Raw genomic sequence first — 24785 nt, 5'->3', positions numbered from 1 at the left:
AGGAGACCTGCCAGAGGAGGGAAAGAGATCTGCAAGGTGTGCGGAGGGCGGAGGGCGGTGACTAGCATCCCAGCTGGGGCGGGGCTGTGCTTGCGGACCGCGGGTTTCTGGCGTCCGCGCGGGCCGCCGGGTGGGAGCGCGCGCCCTGTGGCGTCACCGCGGTCTTCAGGGCGGACCAATCAGGAGGCGGCCGGGCGGGGGCGCGGCCGGGCGGGGGCGGGGGCGGGGCCGGCTCCGGCTGCTCCGAGGTCCTCTCGCGCGCGCAGCTGGGTTGGAGCGCGCGGCGTCCGAGCCGTTCGGTTCCCCGCGGGCCATGGAGCGGCTGACGTTGCCTCCGGGCGGCGCGGCGGCCGTGGACGACTACCTAGAGTACCGGAGGTGAGGCGGGCCCTCCGCGGGGCGAGGCGCTCGCCAGCCTGGGTGCGGGATCCGTTCCCGGGCGGGCTGTTGGGGAGGCTTCCATTGATTTCGAGTTGCGTCGTTCTGTAATTAAATATCGCAACGACACGCAGTTCTGTGCTAATAAGTCTCTTCCGAGGCTGCTTACGAGGTCCCCGCTCCGACCCTTCCAGGAGGGATGATTTACGCAAAGGTCCAGTTGTTTCCCCCCGCCAAAGGGCATGGAAGAATTACGCATGGAGTACTCGGGGCCGGTGAAAATGACCAGGCGTTAAGTTTGCATGTTAGTGTAGCAGGCGGGTAAGCCATGAACTTGCAAACGTGCTCCCTGTCCCGGGGTGCTGGTTTCGGGAGGACACCGGCTGCTGGGGGAGTTTCGGTGGTTCTGGAGACAGTCCTCCCCCCAAACTGGAAACGCAGCCGCCCCTGGGGCCCTGACAAAGTCTGTGCTCCCAAGGCAGGGTTTTGGCAGTTGGGAAACTGGGTGAGTGGGAATGTCACGGGCAGGAGGATGCGGGGTTGGAGGGTGGGGGGAATGTGTGTGCATAAACGGGAATCGGCGGAATCACAGCGAGAGGGGCCGCTCTGCTTGAAGGTGGCCGCCCCAAATCATCCAGGGGTGTTGGGGCGCACGGGTTTCCTATCTGACCGCACTCCCTCCGGCTGTCTCGTGGTACAGTGTTGGGTACCGCCTAGAAATGCCTGGTAATTCTGAGCCAGCAAAATGAGGGTGAGGAACGTGATGGACGGGCCAGACCTCATTCTGGGTTCAGGTGGGTCCAGGTAATGCCCAGAGCCCTATGCCCAGAGCAGCTCCCAGGCAGCCCTCCCGCCCTGGCAGAGCCAGCTCCACTAGCCGCCAAGTCTCCAGGTCTTTTCATGGGACCAAGTTGCTGGGCCCTGTGGTTGACTGATGACTTAGGTATTTAGATGTTTAGATAGGCAGATGGTGGGCCTCCCGTTGTAGTCCAGAATATGGTAGGGCCTGGTGGAAAGTTATTTTTTTGGAAACATAAATTACCTGGAACAACCCCCTGTAAAGGTTAAGAGCCTGCTATTCAAAGTGTAACAACCGTGGGCCAGCCGAGTAGGAATCCCCTGGGAGCTTGTTGGAAATGCAGACTCCAGGTCCACTCTGGACCATGAATCTGAATCTGCATTTGACGGAGTCCCTTGAGGATTGTGTAATACAAATAAAGCTTGAGCTGCCCTGGGTTAGAAGTTAAGATATAAATGCTCTCTTTTTTTTTTCCCCAAAGAACTGAATTGATCTTTAAGTTCTTTTCCGTACCTGTTGGTATACTTCTTGGTAGCTAACATAAAGTGAAATGGCTCAAAAAATGATCTCAGAATAAAATGTCCCTTTGTCTTTTTTACTATTGCGTATCTAAATTATTTGAGGAAGGAGGTTGTGATGGTTCCATAGCTTCTGAATTGGTTTTATTTATCTTCCTCAAGCTAAAGACTTGAAAGTATGGGGAAGGGTATGGATTGTACAACAAATTATGTAGCATTCTGCAAACAACATTTTTCATGACTTTTAAGAGGGGCATAAAGTCAAGGGGAAATTTCGTCAATTTTGAGGAAATGCTTTTAATTGTTGTTGCTTTTCCTCTGGAGAGGCCAACTCTCAGTTTCTTAAGAAATTAAGAAATATCGGTGACTTAATTTCTCCCATACAGTTTTGAGGTCTTCTGGAATTGGACAGTGATGCACCTGGTTTTGAGCTTATACAGGTCCAAGGTGTTTGTGGTCTCCCAATGGACTCCTGGCCAGGGTTTGGGCTCAGATGTGGACATTAGTCATGTTGTCTTCTTCACTGAATTTTTTTTGGTACTTTTCTTTTTTTGGGGGGGGGGTGTGTTAGAATTTTTAGTTGTTTAGGCTCCAGCTTTTAATGAGAAGAATGAGCATGGTTGCTTTAGAATCAAAGGAGAAATTGAGATGAATATATGGCAGTTCTCTGGCAGTAAGCTCCCATAAGGAAAGTCAGATGTCATGAATTCATTGACTTTCTTATTTAGAACCTTTTCTTATATGGGAAGCAAAAGCTTTATCACCATTGTGTGTAATTTTGCGATTGACATAAACCTAAAGTAAAAAATCAGTGCCGTATCATTTCCTTTGACTGTACAAGTATAGTTTAATTAGTTAATTATTATTTTTTTGTTAATCCTCACCTGAAGATATTTTTTATATTTTATTTTATTTTTTTTAGTAGTTAACATTGTCCAAATCAAATTATTACCAACAAGCTAAAATACTTCAAAAAGGCTTCTGAAGGGCATATGGACATCTTAGTTTCAGGTTTTTGCTTTAATTAAAAAGGAAAGTCTTCTCTCAGGCCCTACACTTCATGTTATTTTAAGAAGTCCTTCCATGTCAAGCTTCAACTAATCCTTTAAGGCACATTTTATATCTCAGAATTATCGAACTATAGCTAATTACTGCCAGTCATCTATTTGGTGCTAAACCTGAGCAAGAACTTATTAACATCTATGTACCTTGACCTGCTTGTTTCTAATATTTCAACTCAGAACAGTGATAAATTTGAAAATAAGCATGATTTGAAAATCTTCCATGACTAAAGTTCCAAGGAAGAAGAACATTGCAAGATGCAAAGACATCCCAAGAAACCAGAAACACCAACCAGAAAGGATATATGCATCCCTATGTTCACAGCAGCACAATTTACCATAGCGAAGATCTGGAAACAGCCTAAGTGCCCATCAGCAGATGAATGGACTAGAAAACTGTGGTACATCTACACAATGGAATACTGCCGGGGTCCAACCCCAGCAGGTCCAGGGGTCCCCAAAGGTGTGGACGGAGTCGGCGAAGAAGGAATGACACGGAGCCAGCGTTCAGTTGATCAGCAGCCTAGCCAGGATCTCTAGCCAGGATCTCCAGCCAAGTTCTGGTCTGGATCTCCAGCGAAGTTCTGGTTAGGATCTCCAGCCAGGTTCAGTGTCCATGTTCTCTTGCTAGGTTCTCCAGCCAGGTTCCCCAGGTTCCCCAGCCAGGTTTGGTCACCAGATTCTGTAGCCAGGTTCTTCAGCCAGATTCTGGCTAGGTTCTCCAGGTTCTCCAGCCAGGTTCTGTGTCCATGTTCTCTTGCTAGGTTCTCCAGCCAGGTTCCCCAGCCAGGTTCGGTCACCAGATTCTGTAGCCAGGTTCTTCAGCCAGATTCTGGCTAGGTTCTCCAGGTTCTCCAGCCAGGTTCTGTGTCCATGTTCTCTTGCTAGGTTCTCCAGCCAGGTTCTGTAGCCATGTTCCCTCACTAGGTTCTCCAGCCAGGTTCTGTCCAGGTTCTCCAGCCAGGTTCAGTCACCAGGTTCTAGTCAGGTTCTCTTGCCATGTTCTATCCAGGTTCTGTAGCCAGGTTCTGTCTCTAGGTTCTTCAGCCAGGTTCTCTCGCTAGGTTCTGTCTCTAGGTTCTGTTGCCAGTTTCTGTCCAGGATCTTTTGCCATGTTCTCTCCAGCGAAGTTCTTCTGTCTCTAGGTTCTGTGTAGGTTCTGTCTTCTAAGTTCTGTCTTCTAAGTTCTGTCTTGTTTTTTTAAAAAAATATATTTTATTGATTTTTTACAGAGAGGAAGGGAGAGAGATAGAGAGTTAGAAACATCGATGGGAGAGAAACATCGATCAGCCGCCTCCTGCACATCTCCTACTGGGGATGTGCCCGCAACCCAGGTACATGCCCTTGACCGGAATCGAACCTGGGACCTTTCAGTCCGCAGGCCGATGCTCTATCCACTGAGCCAAACCGGTTTCGGCAATATATTGGTTTTTAGAGAGAGTGGAAGAGAAGGGTAGAGACAGAGACAGAGAGAAACATCGATGTGAGGGAGACACATCTATTGGTTGCCTCCTACACTCACCCCAGGGATGGGGCCTGCAACCCAGGTACGCACCCTTGACTGGAATCGAACCCTGGACCCTTCAGTTCCAGGGTGAACCCTCTAACCACTGGGCAAAACCGGTCAGGGCTAGTTTAATTTTAGAGTATAGTATTTATAACCTGGAAAATAAATAATCAAGGCTGAAGAGAACTATTTTGTTGTTGTAGAATTGTGGGTGAGGATGATGGAGGGAAACTTTTTACTCCTGAAGAGTATGAAGAATACAAAAGAAGAGTTTTACCTATGCGCTTACAGAATAGATTGTTCGTGAGCTGGCGATCCCCAACTGGAATGGATTGTAAACTTGTGGGCCCAGAGACACTGTGTTTTTGTACACACAGGTAAGATATTTTATCGCTAAGTTCTCTGGTGATTAGAAAATATAAAACTAGCAGAGCATATCTTCCTTCTATAAGTAACATTACATGTGATAATGGAGAAACATTTAAATAGGCCTTTGTGTTATACACTAGAAATTATCTAAATTTCTTTTAAATGTGATTTAAAAATTCTATTTTATCCTATTAGAAGTCAGTACAGTCCATTACCTTAAGTATCTCTTCTCTTGCCTTTGGTGAAAGCGGTATTGATGCCCCCATGGCTTTGTCAGGGGCCTCTCACTTAGGCTGGGGAGCACCGCTGCCTCTCCCACCTCTGGACAAGGTGGCTGAGGACGAGTCCTCAGACTGCAGAACCGCTGGAGTTGACCCACATGGACCAGCTTCTCAATCTACACAAAGAAACAGTTCTCTTCCAATTTTCTAATCTCACTGTATACTTTAAGAAACACTGTTTTGTTCCTACCTTTCTTTAAACAAACAGAAATACTGAGCTCACAGCTTTTTATTATGCTTGGTCCGTTTCCAAGCAACGCGCACGGAGCAAAGGAAATACCTGAGGGCCCGCGCCTTGAGGCGTGTTGCCTGTACCTGCGGTGTGCATTTGGCTGTTTGTCGTGTTTTCCTTTACATTTTTCTACTGTCCCAGGTCACAGTTGTGAAGCTCAAAAGGACCAAGCTGCTTCACGGAGACAAGTCACTGAACCCTGATGTGCTTTTAGGTAACAACTCGAACTTTCTGTTCCCAAGCAGCGGTGGAAGGAGGACCGCCCTGTTCTGATAGCGTCTGGGCCTCTTTCAGGAGACACTCTGTGTAGTTGCTATTTACAGACTCGCAGTTTGCCAGAGGTTGTTAGGCAGTTGCTAGGATGAGTAATGTTGTATATAGATTGATTTGAAATTTAGTTAGCAACTCCCACTGAAAATGCTGTGGAGGAAAGGAAAAGGTGAGTTACATTGATCTCTTTCAGAATGGATACATTTGTGTTAGTTTTAATTTTTAGTCTTATACAGATTTACTGCCTGTCTCTTACCTATGCAGCATGACATTAACCTTCAAAATGGACCCAATTCAACTTTAAAAAAAATACATATTTTTAATGATTTCAGAGAGAGAGAGAGAGAGAGAGAGAGAGAGAGAGAGAGAGAGAGAGAGAAACATCAATGATGGGAGAGAATTGTTGATTGGCTGCCTCCTACACAGCCCCTACTGGGGATGGTTCCCACAACCCAGGCATGTGCCCTGACCGGAAATCAAACCATGACCTCCTGGTACATAGGTTGATGTTCAACCACTGAGCCATGCGGGTAGGGCACCCAACTCAACTTTGATGGAAAAGTTCTTAAGTACCAGAACTCAGATCTCTGTCTACATAAGCCCCCCGCCCCCCCCCCCCCATAATAAAAGTGAAACATGTTTATTACGGAAAATGTAGAGGATTATATAGAACAGTAGAAAGAAGACTCACCACTTAAAACCAGCTGCTGTTAATATATTTTATTATATTCATATAATTCATTTACCTAGTTTATTTAATTAATTATGTGTGAGTATAAATATTGAACCAGTTTTTCATGACAGAATCACAGAAATATGTTTTCACATTATGTGGTAATCACAAGCAAGATTTTTAATACCTACTGGCTGTTTGAGCTGGTTCACTATGTGTTCCCCAGAGGTGTGGGTGTCTCAGGGGTGGACCGGGTGGAAGGGTAGGTTAGGGGAAGGGCAGACGCTAATTCTGGCTCTATCCCTTGCTTTAACCAATTCTGCTTTTATCTATTTTATATATTATGGTTCTGTAAAAGATTTTATTTGAAGAAAGAGTTTCACTAGTAAGAAATTTGATAACTATTGTTTTGTAATTTACTTAATCATGCCTTTGTTATTAGTGGTGTGTGTGTGTGTGTGTGTGTGTGTGTATGTGTATGGTTATGTATGTATGGGTGTAGATGTATATATTTGCTATTGTAAGTACTGTTGCTAGTACTATATTTATGCACACACTCTATACGTGGAATTATATTCTTAGGGTATATTTTAAAAAATGAACTCTCTGGGTTAAAGGATGGATCTATTTAAGTTTCTTAAAACATCAAATGGGATTGGTTCCTTTTTTGTTTGTTTTTAATCCTCACTCAAGGATATTTTTCCATTGATTTTTAGAGAGAGTGGAAGAGAGAGGGAAAGACTGAGAGAAACATCGATGTGAGAGAAACACATTGATTGGTTGCTTCCTCCACTGCACTCTGACCAGGGCCCAGGCCAGGGAGGAGCCTGCAACCGAGGTATGTGCCCTTGACCAGAATTGAACCTGGGACCTTTTGGTCCGCAGGCCAACACTCTGTCTACTGAGCCAAACCGGCTATGGTGGACTGTTTCTTTTGTAACACTCTTAGCAGCATTGTAAATTATGTGTAGTTTAAAAAAAGCTTTGGCTCTCTTTGCTAAGTGAAAAATGGCATCTTGTTCTTTTAATTTCTATTACCTAGATTAATATTGAGAATAATAAATTTAATATCATTTTACTGAATACCACCTTATGAGAAGGAAGGGCATAGTCTATTTAAGAAAATTACTTAGTATTTTAACCTATAAAAATAAATTGAAGTAATGCACTTTAATAAAAAGGATTTTTATAAAGAATTTATTTATAAGAGTATGCGTGGCCTCCCATACTCTTAGGTTGTGCTTTCATTTAAAAAAATCTGTAGTGGTATGTACTTTAAGGGAATCACATCTACACTAATAAAAGAGAAAGATGCAAATTGACCATACCTTCGTGACACCCACCAGCCAATCAGGAGCGAGTATGCAAATTAACCCAACAAAGATGGCGGGTAAGTTTGCATACACAGGCACCAAGCCGCCCCAGCTGCTCTGGGCCTCTGAACAGCGTGGGAAGGCAGAAAGGCCACTGTGGCCGGAGCGAAGGCAGTGCTGGCAGCCAGGGAAAGGAAGGCCCATTCTTGCACGAATCTTAGTGCATCGGGCCTCTAATAATATTTATAATATTTCTTGTATATTGCTGTGATTACTAAAAATAAAAATCTAAGAATGAAGGTTTCTCTGATCAAAGTAATATAGCTTCCAGAAATACTGCAAGTAGGGGATTTTATTTTCACCTTACCAAAAAGAATGATGAAACGAAAATAAAATGAAAAAGAATCATTTGCATTTAACAGAATAGAAATAGTGATTTCTGACATTACCTGCACTGTGTTTTTATCCTCCCCCATTTTTTTAGGTACAAACAGCATAAAACTGACTTTGAAACGGTTCCACAGCAGCGCCCCATTAGCTTGCCTTGCCGAGTGACCGGCTGCCAGTGCAGGGCTTACCTTTATGTGCCTTTGAATGGCACGCAGCCCATTCGCTGCAGGTGCAAACACTTTGCTGATCAGCACAGTGCCACGCCTGGCTTTATGTGCAATGCCTGTGAGTGACATTATTACAAATACACCAACAGAATGTTTTTATTGAATATTTAATGTGTCTTTGTGCCAGTTTTATTGTCAGTATGAAACAACTAAAACATTTTGATGGGTAGCTACTCTAAAATTTTATTTTATTTTATTTTAAAATTGCCTCTCGCACACACCCTGACTGAGGATCGAACCTGAAACCTGGGTACATGTCCTGATTGGGAATCGGACCCACAACCTTTTTGGTGTATGGGACGATGCTCAGCTATCCGAGCCATCCGTCCAGGGTCTTCTTTCCTTTTTATGTTTAACAGGATTCTGTTGCATCCTTTCTTTGTCTATGTGTTGGCCTTCCAATATGGCTTTCTTTGGGAGTTGACCCATAGAGAGGCTTTCACATTGTCTCTTCACCTGGACCTGGCCACTGGTTGTCCCCACCACACCTGCTTTTAACTCAGTATTTGAGGAAAGGGCCTGCATTTCCTGGCTCTCCAGTGTTCAGCCCAATTTCTTTTAGTCCTCATTGGTTTTCCCTATTTTTCCCCCAGCTAGTATCCATGACTGCTTTAGAATCTTTTAGAAGTAAGAGCAGTGGCTGGGAGGGAGTTCCAGGTCTGGAGATAGTAGTTACCAGGGTTAGAGGACAGCACATGAGGAATCCAGATTCAGGTGCTTAGGCCAAGCTGAGCATTTTTGGAGCAGGCAGCTCAGTCCCTACATTTAAGAACTTAACTCCCTTTACACCTTGATTCAGGTTCCAAGTGTTCAGGATTCCATAGTTGCTTCACTTGTGCTTGTGGTCAGCCTGCGTATGCCCATGACACAGTAGTGGAAACTAAGCAAGAGAGACTGGCTCAAGGAAAACCAGTGGGACGGGATGCTCCTTACGCGGCGATGGGAGGATTAACCGGCTTCAGCTCACTAGCAGAAGGCTACATGCGGTTAGATGACAGTGGAATTGGTAAGTGATGCATAAGTGTGAGCTTGTTATATTGTTTTTATGTGTGGACAATAGTGAAGCCTTACGTTTGTTTAGCACTTTATATCCTTCATGTTTTTTTCCCCCCAGAAAACATTCTCTTATTTTTATTTTTTTAAAAATGTTTAATTGCCACTACACAATAGATGGTTATTACAGAAAATTTAAAAAGCATAAGAGAAAAGATCATTCTTTTCCCCAATATTTGTACCCAAATCCCAACCCATAACCACATTGTTTGTAATAGCTGAATAATAAATAATATTTCCTTTATTTGATATGATACAGTTTATTATTTTATTGTATGCAATTTTTACCATTATAGCCATCTCATTTTGGAAACATAGGCTTATGTCTATGTGTGAATATGCACATGCATGTATAGGCGTGTAATCACAGATATAATAATGCATGCTCACAGGCATGTATGTGTATGTACAGAACCCGCAACCTTTTGGTATATGAGATGACGCTCCAACCAAGCCACACCGCTCAGGACTAATTGTTATTCTTCATATTATGTTTTGATATTTGGTATGGTAAATTCCTTCCATTTGTTTCTTTATTTTTTCAAGATTGCCCTGATACATTTGTGCTTCTCTTGTAATTAGTTTTACAAGTAGCTTGTTAAATTTCATAAATGAGTCCTTTTTCAATATTTATGGATACCTGATTCTATTAGGTACATGCAATGATTATAGAATACACAGTTACCACCGGCAAAAAATAATCAATTATAATGAGGTTGATGATGACCAGGGGTTGTTCCAACCTCTTTACATCTGTTACCTCATTTAATCCTGCCACGGTCTCTGTTATAGCAAGGGGCAAGGGTTGCCCCAGAGCGGAGCTAGAGGTGGGTCCCCTGAGCTCTCGGGGATTCAGTAGAGGAAGTGGCAGGCATCGAGGGGCCTGCACTCCTAGTGAGAGTAAGAATGAGGCTACCAGGCCCTACCAAGCTGAAAGACTGAATTGCTACTTAGGTCAGCCTCGCCGGTTGAAGTCTGTGTAGTGCACGCAGCAACCAGAGGAAGGCACAAGGGCCTGGCTGGATCTGAGCACCCCTTCCTACACTCCCACCAGCCACAGGATAGAGGAGTGTGGAAGGAGGGGCAGGAATCTGAAAGACTGCTTCGTTATAAGGACAGACTAACTTGTAAAACCAAATAGGACTGAAAGTGTATTTTCTGTCCCTCTACCGCAGGATGGAGATAGGGGTGTGGGGAAGGTGAGGTTTGTGAAGAAGGTAGAGCACTTATGCATACATTCTCTCTGCACTTCCTTCCTCAAAAGTCAATTATTTAGCAGTTGGTCTCTGTAGGTTGCGGTTTTGGGTTGTGATGTTTCCTCATTTAATTGAAGAAGGTTTATTTTTTTTTTTTAATACTGTTTGTAGTTGTTTTTTGAGTGAGGGATAGAGTAAAAATATACTTATTCTTTCCTCTTAAACTAGAGTTTTTTAAATTGCAAATCTTGCTTTTGATAGTGTTTTATAACTATGTTAACATTTTGCACTCTTTGCTGACATTCAGTCACATTTGTGCATATCTATATTTTTTTTCTGTGAAAAGGTCTCTGAGAAATAAAAAAATACTTTTACCCTTCTTCCCTTACTTTATATGGATGGTAAAAATCTAAAACAAAAATTTCCTTTTTATAGAATAGATTTAAAAAATATATATATTTTTATTGATTTCAGAGAGGAAGGGAGAGGGAGAGAGAGATAGAAACAACAATGATGAGGGAGAATCATTGATCAGCTGCCTCCTGCACGCCCCAAACTGGGGATTGAACCTGCAACCTGGGCATGTGCCCTGACTGGGAATCGAACCGTGACCTCCTGGTTCATAGGTTGCTATTCAACCACTGAGCCATGCCAGCCAAGCCAGACTGGATTTTTCTAATGATTCTGATAGGTTCTAATTTATTTTACATTTGAAATAACTTCTTTGAATCATAACAAATAGAGGTTTAGTTTTCATTTTTCATGTACTTTGTTATCAGGTGCACCTTCAGCTGAATTTTTAGACTCTCCAGGTACGGCCATGGACCATCCATTTCTAAAGGCATTTCAAGCATCATCTACTTCTCCAGAAACACTAACAGATGGTAATGAAATTAAATTGAGAAATATGTTTGGATGTAGAAAATAAGAATTCAGATAGAATCATTGGTAAGCTCTCTTTGCCCCCAGTATCCACAATTTGATTATCATTTTATTTTATAATAGCCAGGCAGTGAGAAAAAGCAAGAAACTTTATTTTTTATTGAGGAAAATTGCTAAATCTGAGAATTAGGAGGATTCTGATAATACAATAATTTGAAGTTTTAAAACCTTATTCCGGTAAATTATTGCTTTGATGTCTGAGTAAGAGAGCCCTCTGATGGACCAATTGCCTTGATCCTTTAGGTTGACAGAGTGTGGTTATACTCTGTGGTGATTATCGGGAATTACATGATTCTTGTGTTGCTGGTTGAGGGTACATTCATGTGTTTTAAAAACGAGAACAGGTGTTCAGATTGATACTCTATTTTGGATGTGAAGGGATCCAACCAAGACATTCACCTGAAATGAAGGTGAACTTTTACATGGAACTGGGCTCTTGGTGTACCTATAAAGAAAACCAGATTTTCCTTCGGAGGCAATTAAAAGTTTCTTTCAGCACATACACTAGTGCTCTTATATGAAATAGCTAATATTGTGCTATTTAATATGAACCCATTGAATATTTGCAGAATGTTTGTCAGTGAAAGTTACTTTTGTGTTATGATGCTCTGTTTTCTAAAAAGGAATTAAGTAGTAGGAGCAATTCTCCATTTAGGCCATTTCTGGTTTGAAAAATAAAAAAATCATCAGTTGGAGGAAAGTTGTCCCTGTTTTTATTTCAGGAAAATTTATAATTATGGAAATATATTACTTAGAATTGTTTATTTTCTTATTAGTAGGTACAAGTAGTCAAGTTTCTTCCTTAAGGAGACCTGAGGATGATGATATGGCTTTCTTTGAAAGACGATACCAGGAAAGGGTAAGTCTGTGGAGAAATCTGCTTACGTTAAGCATTTACTTGTAACAGAGACACCATAGAACAATTAAATATTGATTGTGGATTGTCCTGAAAAATAATTTATGAAGTCTTTACTTATAGGTGGTGTTAGGCCATGGGGCTTATTTAGAACAATTCAGAGAGAAACAGGATTGATGAGTAATATGATAATACACTGGTTACTTTATGGAGCTCATTAAGATTGACTAAATATACAAATAAAATTGTCAGTAATAACAATCTACCATCAGCAGATTTGTAAATTATATGTGTCTTGAATTCATAATATGTGGTAGTTCTTCTTCTTTTTTTGTTTTTTTGTTTCCTTTTTGTTTATTCATCTTTATTAGATTCCACATATAAGTCAAATCATATGGTATTTGTCTTTCTCTGTCTGACTTATTTCCTTTAGAATAATACCCTCTAGTTCCATCGATGTTGTTACAAATGGCAAGATTTCACTTTTTATGGCTAAGCAATATTCCATTGTTTATATGTACCACATTTTCTTTATCCATTCACCAATCAATAGACACTTTGGTTGCTTCCATGTCTTCCTGCTGCAGTTTGACAATCTGTTTGAGGCAGCTCTGCCTCTGTATCTATTATTGTTCAAAAGTTTATAATGGTCTCTATTATCCATGAATGAGTGAGATCATGTGGTATTTTTCCTTCATTGACTGGCTTATTTCACTTAGCATAATGCTCTCCAGTTCCATCCATGACGTTGCAAATGGTAAGAGTTCCTTCCTTTTTAGAGCAGCATAGTATTCCATCGTGTAGATGTACCACAGTTTTCTGATCCATTCATCTACTGATGGGCACTTAGGCTGTTTCCAGATCTTAGCTATGGTGAATTGTGCTGCTATGAACATAGGGGTGCATATATCCTTTCTGATTGGTGTTTCTGGTTTCTTGGGATATATTCCTAGAAGTGGGATCACAGGGTCAAATGGGAGTTCCATTTTCAGTTTTTTAAGGAAACTCCATACTGTCTTCCATAGTGGCTGCACCAGTCTGCATTCCCACCAGCAGTGCACAAGTGTTCCTTTTTCTCCACATCCTCTCCAGCACTTGTCGTTTGTTGATTTGTTGATGATAGCCAGTCTGACAGGTGTGAGATGGTACCTCATTGTTGTTTTGATTTGCATCTCTCGGATGATTAGTGACTTTGAGCATGTTTTCATATGTTTCTTGGCTTTGAATGTCCTCTTTTGAAAGGTGTCTATTTAGGTCCTTTGCCCATTTTTTGATTGGATTGTTTATCTTCCTTTTGTTAAGTTGTATGAGTTCCCTATAAATTTTGGAGATTAGGCCCTTATCAGATATGACATTGGCAAATATGTTTTCCCACACAGTGGGTTTTCTCGTTGTTTTGTTGATGGTTTCTTTTGCTGTGCAGAAGCTTTTTATTTTGATGTAGTCCCATTTGTTCATTTTCTCTTTCGTTTCAAGTGCCCTAGGAGCTGTATCAGTGAAGAAATTGCTTCGGCATATGTCTGAGATTTTGTTGCCTTTGGATTCTTCTAGAATTTTTATGGTTTCCTGTCGTACATTTAAGTCCTTTATCCATTTTGAGTTTATTTTTGTGTATGGTGTAAGTTGGTGGTCTAGTTTCATTTTCTTGCATATATCTGTCCAATTTTCCCAACACCATTTATTGAAGAGACTATCCTGGCTCCATTGTATGTTCTTGCCTCCTTTGTCAAATATTAATTGAGCATATTGGTTCGGGCCGATTTCTGGGTTCTCTATTCTATTCCATTGATCTATATGCCTATTCTTGTGCCAGTACCAGGCAGTTTTGAGAACAGTGGCTTTGTAATACATCTTGATATCTGGTATTGAGATCCCACCTACTTTGGTCTTTTTCAGGATTGCTGCAGCTATTCGGGGTCTTTTTTTATTCCAGATGAATTTTTGGAGAGTTCGTTCTAGATCTCTGAAGTATGCCGTTGGTATTTTAATGGGAAGTGCGTTGAATTTATAGATTGCTTTGGGTAGTATGAACATTTTAATGATGTTGATTCTACCAATCCATGAACACGGTATGTTCTTCCATCTGTTTATGTCTTCCTCTATATCTTTTTTCAACGTCCTGTAGTTTTCTGAGTAGAGGTCTTTTACCTCTTTAGTTAAGTTTATTCCTAGGTAGCTTAATTTTTTTGGTGCGATGGTAAACGGGATTGTTTTTATAATCTCTCTTTCTGAAAGTTCACTATTGGTGTATAGAAATGCCTCGGATTTCTTGGGGTTAATTTTGTATCCTGCTACATTGCCAAATTCATGTATTAAGTCCAGTAGCTTTTTGATGGAGTCTCTAGGGTTTTGTATGTATAATATCATGTCGTCTGCAAATAAGGACAGTTTTACTTCCTCTTTTCCAATTTGGATGCCTTTTATTTCTTCTTCTTGCCGAATTGCAATGGCTAACACTTCCAGTACTATGTTGAACAGGAGTGGTGAGAGGGGGCATCCCTGTCTTGTTCCTGTTCTTAGGGGAAATGGTGTTAGTTTTTGTCCATTGAGTATGATGTTGGCTGTGGGCCTGTCATATATGGCTTTTATTATGTTGAGGTATGATCCTTCTACTCCCACCTTGCTGAGAGCTTTTATCAAAAATGGGTGTTGAATTTTGTCAAATGCTTTTTCTGCATCAATTGATATGACCATGTGGTTTTTTTCTTTCAATTTGTTTATGTGATGTATCACGTTTATTGATTTGCGGATATTGTACCATCCTTGCATCCCTGGGATAAATCCTACTTGGTCATGGTGTATGATCTTTCTGATGTACTGCTGGATCCGATTTGCTAAGATTTTGTTGAGGATTTTGGCATCTATGTTCATGAGGGATATTGGCCTGTAATTCTCTTTCATTGTGTTGTCTTTACCTGGTTTTGGAATTAGGGTGATGCTGGCTTCATAGAATGAGCTTGGAAGTGTTCCTTCCTCTTGAATTTTTTGTAGTAGTCTGAGGAGGATAGGTTTTAGTTCTTCCTTGAATGTTTGGTAAAACTCTCCTGTGAAGCCGTCTGGTCCTGGGCTTTTGTTTGCTGGAAGCTTTTTGATGACTGCTTCAATTTCTTCCATAGTTATTGGCCTGTTGAGATTTTTAGATTCTTCCTGATTGAGTTTTGGAATGTTGTATTTTTCTAGGAATTTGTCCATTTCCTCCAGGTTGTCTAGTTTGTTGGAGTAGAGCTGTCCATAGTATTTTTTAACAATCATTTGTATTTCTGTGGGGTCTGTTGTTATTTCGCCTCTATCGTTTCTGATTTTGTTTATTTGGGTCCTCTCTCTTTGCTTCTTGGTGAGTCTGGCTAGAGGTTTGTCAATCTTGTTTATCCTTTCAAAGAACCAGCTCTTGGTTTCATTGATTTTCTGTATTGTTTTTTTGGTCTCTATGTCATTTATTTCTGCTCTGATCTTTATTATCTCATTCCTTCTGCTCACTCTGGGGTTTTCTTGTTGCTCTCTTTCTAATTCTTTGAGTTGTAGAGTTAGATGATTTACTACCATTTTTTCTTGTTTTTTGAGATAGGCCTGTAGAGCTATAAACTTCCCTCTCAGGACTGCTTTCATTGTGTCCCATAGGTTTTGGATTGTTGTGTTTTCATTGTCATTAGTTTCCAGGATGTTTCGAATTTCTTCTTTGATTTCATTGGTAACCCAATCAATATTTAATAGCATGCTATTCAGCTTCCAGGTGTTTGAGTATTTTGGGTTGTTTTTATTGTAGTTTATTTCTAATATTATGCCATCGTGGTCTGCGAAGACGCTTTTTATGATTTCAATTTTCTTGAATTTGGGGATACTTTGCTTGTGACCCAATATATGGTCTATTTTTGAATATGTCCTATGAGCATTTGAGTAGAATGTATATTCCCTGGCTTTCGGGTGAAGTGTTCTGAAGATGTCTATTAAGTCCATCTGATCTAGTGAGTCATTTAGGATTGCTGTATCTTTGCTGATTATTTGTCTAAAGGACTTACCCAGTGCTGTCAGTGGTGTATTAAAGTCCCCTACTATGATTGTATTGTTGTCGATCTCTCCTTTGATATCTTCCAGGAGTTTTTTTTATGAATTTGGGTGCTCCTGCATTGGGTGCATATATGTTTACCAGGGTTATATCTTCTTGTTGTATTGATCCCTTTAGTATTATGAAGTGGCCTTCCTTATCTCTTGTTATGGCCTTCACTTTGAGGTCTATTTTGTCCGATATAAGTATTGCTACCCCAGCTTTCTTTCCCTTTCCATTTGCCTGAAAGATATTTTTCCAACCTTTCACTTTCAGTCTGTGTGAGTCCCTTCTAATGAGGTGGGTTTTTTGTAGACAGCAGATGTATGGGTCATGTTTTTTTATCCATTCAGCCACTCGATGTCTTTTGTTTGGAGCATTTAGTCCGTTTACGTTTAAAGTTATTATTGAAAGGTACTTGTTTGTAGGCATTTCTGTTTTTGTGTGGCTGTTTTCTTTCTGAGCTTTTTATTTCTTATTTTTATACCAGTCCCTTTAGCATTCCTTGCATTGCTGGCTTGGTGGTGATAAACTCCCTTAGCCTTTTTTTGTCTGTGAAGCTTCTTATTTCCCCTTCAATTTTGAATGATAGCCTTGCTGGATAGAGTATTCTTGGATTCAGTCCTTTGCTTTGCATCACTTTGTAAATTTCCGTCCATTCTTTTCTGGCCTGATGTGTTTCTGTTGAGAAATCATTTGACAATCTAATGGGAGATCCCTTGTATGTAACTTTCCGTCTCTCTCTTGCAGCCTGTAAGATTCTCTCTTTGTCCTGAACATTTGCCATGGTAATTATGATGTGTCTTGGTGTGGGTCTTTTTGGGTTCACCTTGTTTGGGACTCTCTGGGCTTGTGTGACTTTTTTCTTCCCCACCTCAGGGCAGTTTTCTGATATTATTTCTTCTAATAGGTTTTCTAATCCTTGTTCATCCTTCTGTTGTTCTGGTACCCCTATTATTCGTATGTTGTTTCGTTTCATGTTGTCCCAAAGCTCCCTTAGGCTCTCCTCCTGTCTTTTCATTTTTTTCTCCAATTGCAGTACCTTTTGGGTGTGTTTTGCTTCCTTGTCTTCTAAATCACTAATTCGGTCCTCCGCTTCTCCTAGTCTACTGTTGATACTTTCAATGGAGTTTTTCATTGCAGCTATATCACTCTTCATTTCTTCTTGGGTCTTACTTAAGTTGTTGATTTTTTCATCTGTTTCTTCTAGCTTCTTCCATATGTTATCGATTTTTTCATCTGTTTCTTCTTGCTTCTTGGAGAGGTTGTCGATTTTTTCCTCCATCCGGTTTATGCACTCTAGGACCCTTATTCTGAATTCTTTTTCTGTCATGTTGCATGCCTCTGTATTACTTAGCTGCTTTTCTGGAGAGTCCTCCTTCTCTTCCTTTGGGGGTTTCTTTGTCTACCCATGTTTGATCTCGCTGACATATCTAGACGTTGAGTCGTTCAGTGGCTGCTCCCTTGGTGGCAGTGACTCCTTGGTCTGTGGTTGCTCTTCGGGCGGTTGCGGTAGCAGCTGCCCTTCAGTTGGCAGCAGCTCCTCTGGTGGGTGCTGTTCACAGCTGTGGTGGCTCTTCTGGCTGGTGGGGCAAGGTTTCACGTACAGCTGCTGTTCCTCAGCAGAGGGTGTGGTGCTCAGGAGGTTGCTGTTGCTTGGATCTGCTGCGTTGTTTTAAAGGCACAAAATACAACACAATAAGGCACCACGTACCAGGCACTATACACAAATATATTCACGATATTAATAACCCCAAATAAAGGTGACCACCTGAATTAAGAGAATTAGGGGATAAGGAAGAAGGAAAAGAAAAAGAGAAAAGAGAAAAAAGAAAAGAAAATTAGGGACCAAAAAAAGGAGTGCAAAAATGAAATTGGGAAAAAGGAGGGGGGAAAATAAAAGCGAGAAAAGAAAAGAAAAGAAAAAAAAAGCGAAAAGAGAGAATGAAGTGGAAGAGGGGAAGAGACTTTTTTATATGAGGAGAATACTCCTATAGAACAGCCATTAATCCCAACAAATTCCAGCAACAGCTCCCTGGAGATGAATGCAAACTAGGAACAACCAATAATATAACGATGAAAATAGAATGGAGAACACTAATCCCAAAATAAAATAAAGAGAAAATAAAATGGCACTTTAAAAAAAAATGGTAAAATGGTAGCAGTAATAATGCTGGTTAAAAATAAGAAGGTAGTAATTAAAAGGGTAAAATCAGGTGATGGAAAAAAGAAGAGGAAAAAAAAAAGAAGAAGAAGAAAAAAAAAAAAAAAGAAAAAAAAATTGGTTTCTTAGTTAAAAGGTGAAAAAAGAAAAAAAAAAATATTGCAGTAGTGAAGGTCCTTCGGTTCTTCTATTCTTCAGTGTGGCTCGCCTTAGACCTGCCAGGTATTCAGGAGAGTGTTGAGTTTCCCTGCGATACCCTGTTCCTCTGTGTTGTAAACCACAGTCCTTATTTTAAAGCAAGCCGCATTTGTTTCCCAGACTGCCTTATTTTGTGTTTAGCAAAGAGTCAGTTTGTGGGTCAGTCTCTGGGTGGCAGTGTTCTGGGGTTGGCCTCTGAGGCTATAGGGCCTCTCTGTCCAGTGGACGTTCACTGCCCAGAGCTGGCTGCGTAAGAGTTACCAGTGCTGTGTTGTTGCTGGGATTCTAGTTCTTCTTCTTAGTGACTTCTAGGTATATCCATACTGAAGTTAAAATTATTCAATAGCCTTTAAGAAACAGAACACTAATCATACATGTATTTTAACATCTTCTAGGGCTCAACAACTACAGTATTAAAGTGTTCCTAGATTTCAGTACTGATAGTGTTCATCAGTTCACCACCACACTGTAAACTCCTTAGGGCTAAGTGTAGTCTTTTATTCATCAGAACTAAGTACAGCGACTTGTACATAATATGTTTTCAATAAACATTTATGGAAAAAAATAAACATCATTGATATTCCTTTCTTATATGTCATCTGATTACACATTTGATGTGTTTCATGCGGTGTTCATATTTGAGAGTTTTGTTTTTTTTGTTTATGGATGGATGAAAGGATGTTGGCCTAATGAGGTTTGGGGGGTGTTATCCAGCCATATGGCACATTCTCCGAAGTGCTTTCTTTAGGATGATTTTATAGTTGCCTTGTTGGCATTTTTAATTTCTCCAACTAGGTAATAAGTGCCATGAAAGAAAAGACACTCTTGTCACCTTTTGTCCTATCCTCCACAACTCTTAGACAAAAAGATGAAGAAAAAGAAGACTATTATATAAATTACCTTCCAAGAGAAGAGGAAGTGAGTAGGGGACAGAGATAAGCTTGTTTTCCTGCTGAAGAATTTTGAAGTAGCGGGGAGAGTCCTCGTATGATTTAAGGCAGAGCTAGAAAATGGAAGTTTCCACAGTGATGGGAATGTTCTGTATCTGTGTTGTAGCCGTGACTCTGTAAGTCTAAATTAAATAAATCAAACTGTACTTCCTCAGTCACACTAGCCACATTTCTAGCCACATGGGGCTAGTGGCTACCTTCCTGGATAGGTCTAAGGGAAAGCTCTGCTTTAAGGGAAAAGGGGGTAGTAGGAACCCAGGAGGAAGATGACATGTTCAGAATAACAAAAGGAAAGGTGATTTTTGTGACATTGTTAGGGATAAATTTTTAATCAAGTCAAGCTCTGTTCTTGGAACACACACATTAACGGCTGAATTTTAGTTTTTCCTCAAAGGCTTATGAGGGACAGGGTTCCAGAACTTCTCCCTTCCCTCCTCCAGAAGTCCAGGTAGTGTGGGCTGCCTTGAAAACATGCCAGTGGGATTTGCTTGTGGGAAGATAATGGAGGGGAGTTCTTATCCATGAATGTTTTGGAGGATATACCTGGCCCACCCTGGATGCTTATTATAACCATCCAGACTGCTTGTTATATCTAGACCTAGAATTTATGGATTTATGAGATGTAGTTTATAATTCTCTGCCTTGTGTGATTTATGGATTTATGAGATACAGCTTATAAACTCTCCAGCCTGTCTGATTAATAGAATGTAAAAACGGAGAAGCTCAGACTTAAACAACTTCTGAGCTGACATGTGCTGTACTCATTGTTAGTACTTTTCTGTTATTCCAAAAAACCAAGACATGCATCATTGAGGGAAAAGGGGAGATTAGGAAACGGAATCTGATGGGTTCAGAGCACTTACAAAGTAATGCTGTGCTTGTACAGACCTAGCTGGGAGGGAGCTATTGTGGGCTTGGTTTTCCAGCCCTCCACAATAAACTGAGTATCGCAATAAAGTGAGCAGTAATCTTTTTGCTGGTGGAGGTCTTGCCTTCATTTTGTTAAAAAAAAAAGCAACATCTGTGAAGTGCAATAAAGATAAGCACAATAAAACGAGGTGTGTCTGTATTTCAATGAGCAAACACTTCCTTAACTTTTGTTTTTTTAGCATCTTTCCTAATTTTTAATGTTGCTGTAAATCTAACGGCCTAAATGAGAGAGGAAAGGAGACCAGTATTGGTTGAGTGCTTATTAAGTATGTTGCTCTTTATACATACGATCTTACTTACACCTTTAGAACAACCCTGAGATGTACCTATTACTATGACCTTTTTTTCACAAATGAGAAAACTATTGGTTAAATAACTTGCCTCAAATAGTTAATAAACGACAGAGGTGGGGTTTGAGTACTCTTCCCTCTGACTCCAAAACCAACCATCTTTGCCTTAGAATAGGGTGTTCCTTTGGGGCCTTCAGCTGACCTGCTGACTGACAGTGTGCAAGAGTGATCTGAGTGCATGGTCTCTGAATGAGGTGCCCAACCAACTTAAACAGGAGCGAGCAGGAACAATGGGGAGGAGACAGAGATGAGATTCATTCAATTTTATTATTAGGAAGTTATCACTTATAATTTGATGAGATTGGGAAGACTGGTTTCCTGATATTATATTCATGTCACCTTAGCAGTGGTTCTCAACCTTCTGGCCCTTTAAATACAGTTCCTCATGTTGTGACCCAGCCATAAAATTATTTTCGTTGCTACTTCATAACTGTAATGTTGCTACTGCTTTGAATAGCAATGTAAATATCTGATATGCAGGATGGTCTTAGGCAACCCCTGTGAAAGGGTCGTTCGACCGCCAAAGGGGTCGCGACCCACAGGTTGAGAACCGCTGCAGTGGTCGGCAAACTGCGGCTCACGAGCCACATGTGGTCCATTGGCCCCTTGAGTGTGGCCACGAAGTTTCAATCGCACTGTCCGCGCGCGCCCGCACGTGGTATTTTGTGGAAGAGCCACACTCAAGGGGCCGCAGTTTGCCGACCACTGCCTTTGAGGGTAGGAGGCCCTGCCTGCAGCTGCCATGCCCCAAATTTTCTCAGCCTTCTCTTGCCCGGAGTAAGGCAGTGGTGCTGCCTCTGGGAATTGGTGTGTGTGAGCGGCATTAAGAGGCAGGTGGGTTTTGTGTTCTCTGTTGTTGTTTCCCCCGTGGGAAGGGTTACATGTTTCTAAAAGGTTGGAAGGCTGTTGCTTAGGGTATGCAAGCTTCTTTGCTGCAGTTTCCGTGGAGAAGGACAACCTTTAGAAAGGGAACTGTGCAAATGTAGAAACGAGAATGATAGGAAACCACCCTTACAGCAGTCCGCATTCCAGAAATAACCCAGCTGGCTTAGGTGTGTTCTATAACCCTGTAAGTGAATGTGTTTAGGCTGATGGAAGGTTAGGTATTTCAGCTTTTAGAAAATAATATTGAATGGCCTTTAAAATTACATTTATTCATTTTCTCCAAAGAAGTACTCATTATACATTCTTTTTTATGAAAATGCTTCTGTAAAGTTGAATTCAGACCATATTTTTAAAATGCAATTAGGTCCCTTCAACTCTCAGATTTTGGCATTGGTATTCATTAATAATTGCTATGTAACTGTGTGAAGTGGCTGTGGCAAATAAAACATGAATCCAAGTGAAGTATGTGCAACCTTTTCTTTCTTTAGAATGTTTTAAAAATTATTCTATCAACAAATATTTTACATTTACAGATAAAAATGGAAAAGGCTGCTAAGCATAAAGGAAAAGCACCAGTGCCATCAAAAACAAAACCTTCGTGAAGATTATTGGGGAAATTAAAACCATCATCCAAATGTATCTTTTTTTGGTGTTTATTTAAATATAATATAGTTTATTGTCTCTCAAATTGTTTACTTCTGTTAGTATATAAAAGGCCTTTTTGGATGTTTTCTTGATTTAAATAAGTGAAATTACCTTACCTGGTATATTACTTTTATCAAATTTTATGATTTACTATTTTATCTATACTTTTTTATCTCTCCTAACAAATGAGGCTATTTTCCTATTAGTCAAAAGAATAGTAAATATCTTTAGTCTATCATAATTTAACTTTTTCAAACTATGTATCTAAACATTAAAGCTGGCGTTGGCTGGTGTGGCTCAGTTGGTTGAGCGTCATCCTGTGGACCGAAACGTCACCAGTTCCATTCCCAGTCAGGGCACATGCCCAGGCTGCATTTGGATCCCTGGTCGGGGTGCACACAGGAGGCAGCTGATCAATGTTTCTCTCGCACATTGTTGTTATTGGGGATTTTGAACAAATATATAGGGCCACTGTTTCAAAATAGTAAGTTAAAATGATCATTTTTTTGTTTTTTGGAACTTTGTAATGTTGATTTACGTTTTTAATAAAAAGCTATTTCAAAATTATATAATCATTTTCTAGCAGTTTCTCCTGATTTTTAAGTTGTTTTGTTAACTATGCCTTACATGTAACTGTATTGACACCCCTTATGTCCACTTCAAATCTCTTAGCCCTACCTCCTCCTCAGTACTGCTGTGAAACACTTCCAACCAAGCAGGCTTCTGTATTGGGACCATGTCATGATCTCCAGGGATCCTTTGACACTAGCTTGGGATACGCACTGGAACCCTTTGCATCATACGTGTGTAAAAGATACGGGGGAGTTAATGACGTTGGGACCACCCTTGAGTAACCCCCAGGGGGAAGCCAATGGATGAACACTCCCTTGTCTGCCTGTCTGCTGGGAAGGCAATTCTGAGAAGCCTTTCATAAGCTTCCCCAGCCACCCACTATTTGGGTGTATCCTTATTTTAGCTTTCTCTTTCCCCCCTTTCCACTCCCTGATTCCTCCCTTGGTTCTGTGGAGGGGAGGCTATTCCATGATGTGACCCACAAGATGGACCTGGGTCAGAACAGGGTGCTTCCCGCAAGCCCTCTCAGAGATTGTCTGATCATAATTGGTACTTTCCTTCTGACGTAAACCAGAGCCTCTGCTGTGTCCCATGTTGTGCTGGTTCCTGGAACAGGCCATTGTCCTGACCTGGCAAGTATGTACGGCATATTTCCCGCACCTGGGACCTATGACATACCCGTACCCCCTCCATCTCGCCCTTTTCTGTATAATTCTTTGGTGCCTGGAGGATATCCACTTCCTTTTGCAGCCGCCCACACCAAGACATGCCTGGTATGTAAGTTTCCCTGAATAAACTCTGCTGATTGCCAGAATCCAGTTGCCTGCCTCTTTCTTTGGTCTTTCGCTGCCCTCCTTTCAGACTTGGGGCTTTTTCTTGGGAATATGTGTACAAACAGGTTCTCTAAGATCACTTTCCAAATAAATTACCTGTATGTATTAACATTTGTCTTAGGCTTTGCATTTGGTTGGGGCAGTGGGGTTAAACCAGGCTAAGAGGGGTACCAGGAACAGACTTAACAAAACTTAAGGATGGGGTTCTGTGACCGGATCCTCCACTGGACAGATGACAATAAAGACCCCACAGGTGTTGGTAAGTGGGACACTGATAATGCCTGGCACGAAGCATCACAGTTACCATAGTGGATTTGGGTGAAGTGCGGGTGGAAGGTAACATGTTAGGCTATACAGTAGCTGTGGCATTACAGTGGGATAGGACTGGTGGACATTATAAAGATGGAGATGTTTGTGAGCTGAGTGCTTTAGAAACCCTGAAGAAGGAAAATGACATAGGTTCATGTTGGCCGCTTACCTCAAGGCCTGCCGTCAATGCCAGAGTGCCTCAATGGCACCCTTCACGGCAGTGGTTCTCAACCTTGGCGGCACATTAGAATCACCTGGGAATCTTTTTAAAATCCTGATTTCTGGGCCTCATCCTCCAGAAATTCTGTTTCTTTGTTATGGGGTGGGGCCACAACATTAGTAACAAACAAACAGAATTTCTGGAGGATGAAGCCCAGAAATCAGGATTTTAAAAAGATTCCCAGGTGATTCTAATGTACCGCCAAGGTTGAGAACCACTGCTTTACGGAAAGTCTGTCTCATCTCCTGCAGGTGCAGACGATCTGCACTGACAACTGGCCCACAGTTAGTAGTAAAGTGCCAAGGCTGCGAAGGAAACGATGCACGGCCTCAATCATCCCTCCAGCCAAGGCCGCATGCTGCCAGGATAAGACTGCCACCCGGAATCACGGGATGGGGACATTGGTGTTGGTGAGCCTGATCTTGAACCCTTGGGTTTTCTTGAACTTTTGAATTGGCAGAAGCAGCTTCTCCTCTTTTGCTAGAGGAGAGCAGCCTGTGCTTGCCTGGAGAGCCTGCAAAGACTTTAAGGCACTTGCATTGTAAGGTGACACTTGTCTTCCTCCATAGCCACCCCTGCCACTTCTCATTGAGTTCAAACTGATAACTAGGATCAGGTCTC

At 41.3% G+C, this 24785-nt stretch overlaps 1 protein-coding gene across 3 annotated transcripts; it reads left to right on the top strand.

Annotated features, from left to right (window-relative positions):
- The first annotated feature begins 236 nt into the window (after positions 1-236).
- On the top strand, positions 237-22804 carry FAM221A (family with sequence similarity 221 member A). 3 transcript variants are annotated; one of them, XM_036327879.1, is made up of 7 exons: positions 237-378; positions 4467-4640; positions 7886-8076; positions 8818-9024; positions 11047-11151; positions 11989-12068; positions 22118-22804. In XM_036327879.1, the coding sequence occupies exons 1-7, from the start codon at positions 314-316 to the stop codon at positions 22184-22186; spliced, it is 891 nt and encodes a 296-aa protein (XP_036183772.1). In that variant the 5' UTR covers positions 237-313; the 3' UTR covers positions 22187-22804. The 3 variants fall into 3 exon arrangements, with proteins under 3 accessions (XP_036183772.1, XP_036183771.1, XP_036183773.1); XM_036327878.1 differs by having other exon boundaries at positions 11986-12068; XM_036327880.1 differs by lacking the exon at positions 22118-22804 and having other exon boundaries at positions 11047-11215; positions 11986-12068.
- The last annotated feature ends 1981 nt before the right edge of the window (positions 22805-24785 follow it).

Source organism: Myotis myotis, unplaced genomic scaffold, assembly GCF_014108235.1.
Source record: "Myotis myotis isolate mMyoMyo1 unplaced genomic scaffold, mMyoMyo1.p scaffold_m19_p_11, whole genome shotgun sequence".
Classification (NCBI taxonomy): Eukaryota; Metazoa; Chordata; class Mammalia; order Chiroptera; family Vespertilionidae; genus Myotis; species Myotis myotis.
This window is presented reverse-complemented; position numbering and strand designations above follow the sequence as displayed.